This window comes from Anguilla rostrata, chromosome 6 (genome assembly GCF_018555375.3).
Source record: "Anguilla rostrata isolate EN2019 chromosome 6, ASM1855537v3, whole genome shotgun sequence".
Lineage (NCBI taxonomy): Eukaryota > Metazoa > Chordata > Actinopteri > Anguilliformes > Anguillidae > Anguilla > Anguilla rostrata.
The window spans coordinates 47288889-47298914 of NC_057938.1; the positions used below are offsets into that span (position 1 = coordinate 47288889).

Genomic DNA, 10026 nt, shown 5'->3' on the forward strand with positions numbered 1-10026 from the left:
TGATGCAACGACTGGGCAGTTAGGATGGTGACTTCAGTGTGAAAGGCAGTGAGAGGAGAAGTGAGTGGAGGAGAGCGTTTTTCTACCTACACTATCCCAAACTGAGTGGCATCACAGATATGAAATGGGCCTACAGATGTGATTGGGCATTCTGAATCGAGAGATATAATGGAAAAAAAGTTAGACAGTTTGGACAGTGTCAAAAGGTGACAGCAAATTGACAAAATTATACTTCATTCCAGGGTCTACATTTTTAATGTTTATTGCAGCTTTTCTTCATCAAAAAACATAAACACATACTGTATGTCGGCAGTGTTCTTCCTTATTGATTTGCCAAGACAATGCATGTACATTCATAAAAGCATCTCAATCAATCAATTTCCAGCACAGTTGATCAACCAGGAATCAAGATTCATGTTATATTTTGTACCCATTACCGCAAATTCTGAATTGCATTGTTCCCTTTTACATTTAGAATATTTAAAAATGCACACTGTTCCCATTTACAAGTTAGAAATAAAAGAAGAACAGCATTGCAAAAAAGAAAAAAAATTCTGCATAAAGTGCTCAAGTTTGATAGTGCACTAATTTTCACTGATTAGTACAATCAATTTCTGCATCAATCAAATCAAATCAAATCAAATCAAATCAAATCAAATCAAATCAAATCAATCTGAATTCCCTTTTAAGGTACAATCGAAATAGGACTTGTGGTCCAAGAATAGCGCAGAACAGACCTGTTCCAGTTTACAAAGTCCCTTACAAACAATAGAGTTGTTGTAACTTACCAAAAAATGATTAAAGTAATTCTGAAAAGTCTTACTATCGGGTGTTCTGAAACTTTGTGCAAGTCCATACAAGCTCTTTGGCTGAATGTCTTCAATGTTGTAGTCTTTGGTCATCATGTATTCAAGCTTCCAGTCTGGCTTCCTTTCCAAGTTTGCTTCAGTGAGATTCATGTAATACTGCCAAACATCCTTAAGAGAGGACACACATCTCAGAGAATACAGCACAGAATGCAACACAATGCGCAGGGTGTGACAACGAACATTAAATGTGAGGTGGAGCATCTACGTTGACATAGCTCTCCACTCTCTACTAACTTTGATGACCTTTGCAAGGCATTTAAACGAATGCAGTTTTCATATTGCTTACACAACATTGTTTTCCTTAATTACATCACTGCTGATCAATTCTGTGTACGAATCAAACACAACTATTTCTGAAATGTGTAACAACACAGTTAAATTAAGAATTAAGGGGCGACTGTACCGAGCCTACAATAATGCACGCAGATGACGAATATCAGGCGCACTCAAAGCCATTTCATTTATCTCTTTCCGTCTGAGAAGCTCTCTTCTCCGTTGTTCAAATGTGTCCTTTTGAAAAAAAACCTATGTCAGAAATTGAGATCCACACTTGAGTGTCTGTTACTGCGTTAAAGTACTCCTGTGCTGCGTTTAGCATTCTCACTCCAGAAGTGTCAAGGGTGAGGGAAACAGGTTGTCCACAGCCGATACAGGATCACCCAGCGGCTACCACAACTGGAATCAGCTCCAAGGAAAACCAAGCCGTCCCCAAGCTTGTGTGTGAGGGTATTTAACAATGATACTAGTAAAGCCAAAATAACACTTGCTATGTGTTTTAGTTTCAATTACAATGCAAGTGGATTTCAAAACATATGTCACTCTGTGAGAACTGTTCTCTGACCTTCAGGTCAAGCTATGATATCTGTGGTTCTACTCACCCAATTTACAAGGAGAGATATTTAAGTGGCCCTCCGCCATACAATACCATCACAAAAGATCACGATCTCTCCCTACTTACCAGTAGACTGTAATCTGGGCTGTTATAGTAGTACATCCGGAGGCCTGGGTTGTTTGAGTAAGGTTCATTGGCATGTCTGAATGGAGTAACAGCCGGTGTGACAAACACTGAATTAACAGGTTGGCCTTTAAAAAAAAACACACACATATAATTTTTGTTAAATGGGTATTTAAGGACTAAAGACAGTATTTAAAAGGTACTCCTCAAACACCACGGCGCTCTTCTGACTACAATGTCATAATAACACTTACCTGCCATTGCTAGCAGTGACTGGAGGCAAAAATTACAGTCATTGTGAGAACTGCCACCCACCGCCAGGCAGAGGAATGCTCTGAGTGGAAGTGATGTTTGGCTGCGTGACCAGCTTTAGGCAAAGCCGGACAAAGGTGAGAGCTGACACCTGAGTCAACAAGCTGAACCGCCATAAAAAGGGCTCAGCGAGAAGCTCACCCCTTACGCATCTGGCGCAGCGCAAATGTGAATGGGTCAACAAGGGACACATCTTCAATATTTAAATAAAAAGGAACCCTGTGAATACTTTCCCTCACGGGTCATCCAGCCTAAAACGTACAACCATTTGGGGCTGCCGGGTGGCTCATCCTGCTAAGGCACAGTACATGGTACATGGCCAGTGCATGGATAGCCACTCCGGTCTGGTTTTGAATCCTAACCATGCAAGTGCTCATAGGCTAGCAGCCCGGGAGGGAGACGCCCAGTTGGCGATAACGTAGCCAAGGTAAGGGAGTGCTTCAGTGGGATGGGAGGCCAGCATCTGATCACACACTAGTGACCCCTGCTGGTCGATCAGGCATCCGCGATCAGCATGAATGAATGAATTCCTTTGACGCACATGTATGGGAGTCTGAACTGGACACTGTGGTGTGATAACAGGTGAGGCTGACAACACAAACGTTTCAGAGGTGATAACGTGCTCATCGTACAGCAATGAGAGCTGATGAACACATCTAGACATTCCAAAACAGAAATAAGGGGGAAAATAGTTCAAAAGGGGCATGTTTGAAAAATGCTCAAATTTCTTCAGCACATTTCTTCACACTGACAGAGGTGATTTTTGGAAATGTGGAAATCTAACACCATTTAAAATGAGATAGAAATACACATCTGTTGTAAAACAGTGCATGCTTGACATTTTGCAATATTACATAGAGTGTATTAAGGAAATGTTCACATACACTGTACTTTGAGAACTTTCAGATCAACCAATGTGTTTATTTGATAAGGGTACCACTGAGTTCCTGAGAGCAGCTCAACAGGTTGTGGTAACTTTGGGACAAAGGAAGAATGTCAATGCACACAGGTTAGAAGCTGTAACCCCGAACCATGGCTGCTGAACAATATGGAAGATTTGAAAACAAAAATGCAATGCTTTAAAGGTTTGTAAAGGTTTTGCTTTACCTTCATGGTCCAATAGGACCATTATACTGTCTCTGTGGGTGTGACCGTAGAACTGCCCAGCAACCACATCACTGTACTTGCGAAAGATCTCCACAAGCTTTTCATTGTAGACTTCTCTCATAGCAGTTGTCCCGATGACATAGGGCAAGTAACCAATGGGAACATGAGCTATAATGTAAGCCTACAAAGAAAAAGGCATTTTTTAAATAAATGTACTATGCCTTTTTCACAAAGTTTCAAAATAGCTAACTGAATTACATACACAGATTACATGATTATATTTACCTGCTTCCATATTAAATGCCAAAACAATCAAACCATGACACTGTACTCATGTAATGTGTCAAAAAAACTGATACCTAATAAAATGGTGCTTGTTTCACTTCCTCTTCAGCTAAAACCTCTCCACAACTATTTTTTATTGAGCCAAATTCTTTTTAAAAATTAAAAAATTTAAAAAGCAGTGCCAGGCTCCACCACGGACAGGTTTACCTTCTCGTCACTCTGTCGACACGTTTCCAGGGTGGCTTCCAACCATTCAAACTGTCCAGCCGGGTCCGTCATGTTCACAGTCACTTTGTTTGGACTGTAGTACAGATTTGTGTTCAAGCTAACTAGCCGCAATTTGGGAAGTATCACTAGTGAATAGAACCCGCCTTCACATGAAACAAAAGAAAAGGAATAACAATCAGGGCTGTATGCAAACCATCGGTTTCCATTAATTGACAACTGCGAGTGGGGAAAACATTTTTAATAAAATAAAATGATTGAATCATTATATGGTGCTCCTGCATAAACGCTTAGAAACAGTCAGAACTTTTCCCTCTAATTCTTACTAATGTTCCATACTGGCAGCAGTGCAGACGTTTTTACCTCTTCTCAGTGTTGGGAGGGCTTCTGGTTGTAACCAGGGCTCCCAAAGTTTGGCAACAGCCTGGTATATTTCATCAGTGGCTACTGGAAGCTGATCCTGAAAAAAAACAGGCTCAGTATTTGAATAGAGACTGCAGCACCATATTAACCAGGCCTTCGTCAGTTAACTGCAATGACCAGCTAAACGATTTCTTTATTGTTTTCATGAATTCATGAGTATTACAGAACCATCTTAGCAAATAAAACAGAAAATACTAATTATAATGTTCTTAATTCACCTGAAGACATGCCTTAACTTAAAAGGATGATTCAGATAAATTGTCTGAAAGGCCAAATGTAGGAGGGACTATTTCAAAATCAATTTGCACAAGAGATTAAAGGTCAAAATACAAAAGCAGCTGTTTTTCTAGTCAGCATTTTAAGTGCCATTGAATTTTGTTTATAAGTCAATCACTCTGTGCGAATGCACTTCTTTCAAGCAGTGACTATTAGTTTTCTGTCATTCAGGTTTTATGTTGATTACTCTGAAGTCTCTCGAGGAGCACTCCACTTAAACTGTGGGTAAATAACTGAAGTTTAAGCAGTCATTATCATTTCCAGTCAAAATGAGTTTTCATCCTGTAGTGTTTGTTACAGTTAATAGCAGAGAAAAAAAAGATATGTTAGATTATGTAAATGTACCAACGTTTTTGGGCTCAGGAGATCCAAAGGATCATTTTAATAAAATAACAAAAATAAATAAATAAATAAAAACCCTAGATAACTCATTTCCACATTGAGCAAGAGCAAACAAAATAACACACTCCAAAGGTTCTCTGGTAAACGGTTAAATACCTGTGGCCAATAATCATGGTTCCCAAGAGCAGGGTAGACAGAGATATCTGGGAAGAACTCCCTGATGGTGTGAGTCATGTTGCTGATAATGCGTATCACTGTGTCGGTTGAAAGCTCCTGCTCTGGGACGTGCGGGGGGCTGTCTCTGAAAAATGAAGAAAACTTTATTTAAAAATTAAGCAAAAAATTAAATATTTGTATGCCCCCAAATCCTCTCACCTGTCACTTGCCAAAGCTAATCTTTGTGTAGAACATTACATCTCAAAACTTAGAATTATGCCGAACAAGCAAAACACACGCCAACATATCAGAAGCTTAACCGATTAACAGCCTATTAAGCATGCATTCACCAGCTCAAGAGAAACAGAACTGTTGGATTACAAATAGCTTCAGTTTTGTTAGTTTCTTTTCAGATATTTTGGAGTAAAACTACAGAAACATATTTCAGCTATTTATACGGGTAAAGATATCAGATAGACACAAGAGGGAATATAAAAAAAAGCCTCTAGTTCAAACAGTTCTTTGTGATTGTGCAAATGTCAACATTATGCCATGTGTTTTTCGGGTGAATTCATGCTGAGAGCAGAATGCATTCTCGGTTACTGGACAACAGTAAATGACATGTTCATGATTGGCCTACGGTGCATACTGTTTTACTCCGACTTCTCTTTTATTTTATACTGTGAAAAAAAGAGGAACAATAACAGACCAGTTTACTGTACACTACATAACCGTTCTGCCCTGTTACCAACCCCGTCCATATGATGAAGTTTGGATGTGGGTCCTTTTCTTTCATGAATCGAAAGGCTGACTGAATGAGCTCATAAGGGGAGTCGCACAAGAAATCGCCAAACATGCCAGGGTTCAAGGCCGGTTGACCCTGGGAGGAGAAGCAAACTTTGGTGTGGTCATCTGTGATGTGATAGGTTGGGTCCAGATGCAAATCTGAGATGTGCCAGAACCGGCCTGCAGAGAAAGAAGCCGATAATTAAATTCACATCGCCCATAATGAATGAGAAACTGCATGCTCTGCAACTTCTTGTCAGCTTGTTGATAGCTTCTTCGATCTTATATCACATAATACATTGCAAATGCATGCACTGTTCCATAGAATTTCTAGATTTTAGAACTGAATGAACACACATATGATGGATGAGGCAGTCATGAGAGCTTAATGGACTGAAACGATGTGGTATTGATTGATGCATATAATATTATTTAAAAAAACAAAAACAAAGTGTGATTATAAATCAGAACCTTTCAGCACGCCATTATTTTTCCATTCTCTCTATTTCTGTGGTTAGCAAAGGAAGTGTTCAGTGCAGTAAACAAAGCATAAAACGCCTGTGACACTGAGGCTTGTGTGAAAGTATGCGGGCAGTGGCTATCTTTATTTTTGTTGGTTGTTGTAAATCGCTGTACCAAGTTTAAATGAATGAGCATATTCTCACTTTAAAAGCAAACTCAATAAAAAAGGAAACAGGAACATCAAGCGCCCAGTTGTCCTGTTCAGTCTATACGATGTTGTCTATTGGATTATGGGACGGACCCATTGTGATTTCTATGAATGTGTACACGGACATTGCTGTTTATATTACGCGTAATTAATTCTTAATTCGATCAACAGTAGGCCAAAATTCCACACTTCGTGTTGTACCTGTCTGATTGGCATTATCTGTGCGGTGCGATGAAACACTACTCAACTGTAGAGCACTTAAAAATGTATCTTTTGTCGTTCAGTAACTCACCTGAAATTGTCTCTTGAATGCGTTGTGGGCGATTCTCGATCGGGACAGCTGAAACCAACAAATGACCTCGGAGTCCCAGCAAACACAAGTACAAAACCAGCTCGGGTCCCATATTCGCCAGTAGTAAATTAGCTTTTAACATTTACATCTATGGAATGTGAAAGCTCTCATGTGACACAAACAGGAAGCATATCTAGTCACGTGACTGTATTGTAGCCACTCCACTGGAAGAGCGGTTGTCTACTGTAAGTGCTTTTGTTTGTGTGGTAAGTGACGTCGTTTAAACTGTGTACACTTGCGTTGCAGATCAGACATAAGTCGTCTTTGACAACATAATCATGCCCTGTGGTTTTTAGTTGCCTGCATACATATTCTTGCCGAAACATGCATTCTAGGGTTAGGAGTCGAGTCAAACGGCCGCTTTTACCGTGCTTGCACTAAAAATAAGTTGTAGGCTACGATTCGTTCTGACCTGTGCAAAAATACAAATGGTCTTCTTTGTGTTATTTTGTGTTATTTTAGTAAAAATATTTAGCATACACAGGTGTCGATAATGCAAAAAGCCCTCTGTGGTTAAATCTAAAGCCCATCGTCAGTTTAGCTCGTAGGTACTACAATTGGCTATTGATAATCGTTCATAATACAGAGTGGGAAGGATTATTATTGAATCAAATACTGTTATCGATTTTTTAAATGTATCTATCTAAAAAAAAAAAAGTAAAATATCAACCTTTGGAATAAAGAAAAGGCCTTTTTTCCCTTTGTAATGAGCAATGCCTGTCTTGTTTAGACAGGTATGTAGGTATGTGTGCGCATTGAAGTTTAACACCAATTCCACTGGGTGTGCATCATAATAATAATAATAATAATGTTATTGATATGATGTAGGATACATCAAGTGAAATGATTTGCATTAAATTGAAGTAGACTATTTTATAATTAGCAGTTTTTTTAAATCCCAGCATGGCCCAAAAACACACAAACACACACACGATGAATGGCAACACCACATCAGTTAATTAAGGTCATTTATTTCAGTTTACTTTGCACATTTATTCACATCATGATTCCGTATGAAAAGATTGAAGTCATTTGTATAAAAATTTTAAAAAATCATCTGATGCCATAAAACGTTTGGGCGAATGAAGTGCAAATATATGCGTACAGTAGAAAAAAATCCGTCCATAGTCCAGTAAACAGGACTGAAAAGACTGGGTGGCACAGGGGTTGATTCAGAATTTATGCCTTCTCGTAGGTGCGCACAGCCACGATGTCTTCGAACGAAAGTTTCTGCGGAAAAATACCAAAGGAATAAGGCTACACGCTAAACTGGGTTTCATATGTAGCCTATAGCACTAAATAGGTCTACATACCTAAATAATGACTTTATGCACTTCCCGTGGCCTATTCTTTAATACAAATAGCAAATATAGGAAAAACAACCACAAACACAAGCGCAATACAATAAAAGACTAACAAGATATGTTCCCCCCTACACTGAAATTGTTCCCGTATTGGGTCAGTTACGACATTGGTTTGCTTAAGCCGCAGAGCCTACGTCTGGAAAAAGCTTAACGTCCCAAATATGTGATTAGGAATGGTCTTAACTGAACATTATGATGCTGGTGTTAGAATAACTACTGGTAATTGAAAGAAATGGAGTTCAAGTTCAACACACTCATATTTTTTGAATGTATTTTTGGGGGGATTCCAAAAAAAAAAAAAAAAACTCATAAAAGGGTTAAATACCTATTGGGGCCTAACGGGCATAGACACTATCAAAAGGGATTCATTGGGGGTGATAATTTCTCATCTTTGTCTTACCATGACCAGTTTACCGTCCTGTATCTCTCGGACGAACTTTGTCTCCTTGCCGTCCCACTTCTGCACGTGCACAAACTTGTCTCCTTCCATGTTCAGCACAGACTACAATTCACAAAATGCATAGGGCTAAGTTTTTTTTAATTTTTTTTAAAGATACTACTTGCGCTGTGCAGAGTAAAATGTTCAGTGTTCATTGAAGGGCAGAACACTTTAAGAACGCACAGGAGTCCAAAAGATAAAATGTGCCATACCTGAGTACAATATGGACAAAACATAACTCAGGTGTTTTATATGATCTTTGTTATGTACTGGTAAAATCAGTTCTAATGCAATGTTTTATAGAGACAAAACGCAGGGCACAGGTCATGTGAAAATGCTGATAGATATTGTTGTGCGGCCAGAGTTGTGCTTTGTGCATTTTTGCACTGCTGCAGGGTTTGCGTAATGTGTGCTGTTATTATTAAAGCAATATATAGAAAAAACTGTAGAGCACTGTGCAATTTCTATTTTACCGTACTCTGAGTTTATCACATCTAATTCACAAAAAGACTTACTTTGCAGTTTCTGTCATCAGCAGTAGCTTCGTCGAACTCCTCCCCAAGTTTGAAGGATATTTCAGTGTTCTTGAATGTACTCTGTGTTTTCACAAATACTTTGTCTCCGTCCTTGCCAATGATCACTGTTGGTTTCGTGACATTGCCAACTTGCCTTGTTGCAAATCCGACTCCTGCAGGAAGATAAAACAAAATAGCAGTAAGTTATAGCGAACGCTATTGTGCACAAGTATGTAGTGATGCAGTTTTTTCCAGACCGCCGGGAAGATTTACCCGCAAGACACCGGTATATATTATAGGACTTGTATGTTTTATTCCCGCTACGCGGTATAGCGCAGGTCATTATTGGGACGTTAAAGGCTACGAAGTGTACACATGTTAAATACATTTTATTTAACTCACCGATAGCTTTCATGTATTCATCAAAATTTTGGCTGTCTACCAACTTCCAGGTGCCACAAAATGCATCAACCATGCTGAAAAGTTGAAGAGCTGTCAAGCAGATAACGGAGAATAAAAAGTAGATGTTCACAAAGCTAATGCCTCGTTCTGCAGGGTCCCTGTGCATTTAAAGTAGTTCTAAATGTAATATTAATACTCAAGTGAGGGGGCGGAGACGATGGCGAGAAGGTGGCTGCACATCCTCATTGGCTGTTTGGGGGAAATCTGTGAATCTTGATTGGTTTCGATGGAATGTGTGAGCGCGAATGGTGCGTTGCTCATTTCTACGGTTTTACATTTATTGTTTTGGGCTTTGACTGGATTCTGCTTTACCAAGACCGCCAGTGTATCGATTTGTTTCTGCCATGTTATCTCAGATAATATTAATTAAGACGTGCATTCGCCCTGCACTTGTACATACAATTACACATTATAATTTACTGTTTTCCTGTTTTGAACCGAACACTGTTTTCTTACAATAACATCTATGTTTGATTGGGGTTATGATA

At 39.1% G+C, this 10026-nt stretch overlaps 2 protein-coding genes across 2 annotated transcripts; both read right to left on the bottom strand.

The window, feature by feature from the left end:
* Positions 1 to 246: 246 nt before the first annotated feature.
* On the bottom strand, positions 247 to 6920 carry smpdl3a (sphingomyelin phosphodiesterase acid like 3A). Its single transcript, XM_064340124.1, has 8 exons — positions 6699 to 6920; positions 5703 to 5916; positions 4951 to 5095; positions 4117 to 4213; positions 3736 to 3899; positions 3244 to 3424; positions 1828 to 1952; positions 247 to 977 (listed from the first exon to the last, which is right to left on the bottom strand). Exons 1-8 carry the CDS (start codon positions 6838 to 6840, stop codon positions 669 to 671), a joined length of 1377 nt encoding a protein of 458 aa, XP_064196194.1. The 5' UTR covers positions 6841 to 6920; the 3' UTR covers positions 247 to 668.
* A 789-nt stretch (positions 6921 to 7709) lies between these two features.
* fabp7b (fatty acid binding protein 7, brain, b) lies at positions 7710 to 9655 on the bottom strand. The gene is made up of 4 exons (XM_064340125.1): positions 9479 to 9655; positions 9077 to 9249; positions 8523 to 8624; positions 7710 to 7988 (listed from the first exon to the last, which is right to left on the bottom strand). The coding sequence occupies exons 1-4, from the start codon at positions 9642 to 9644 to the stop codon at positions 7938 to 7940; spliced, it is 492 nt and encodes a 163-aa protein (XP_064196195.1). The 5' UTR covers positions 9645 to 9655; the 3' UTR covers positions 7710 to 7937.
* Positions 9656 to 10026: the final 371 nt, after the last annotated feature.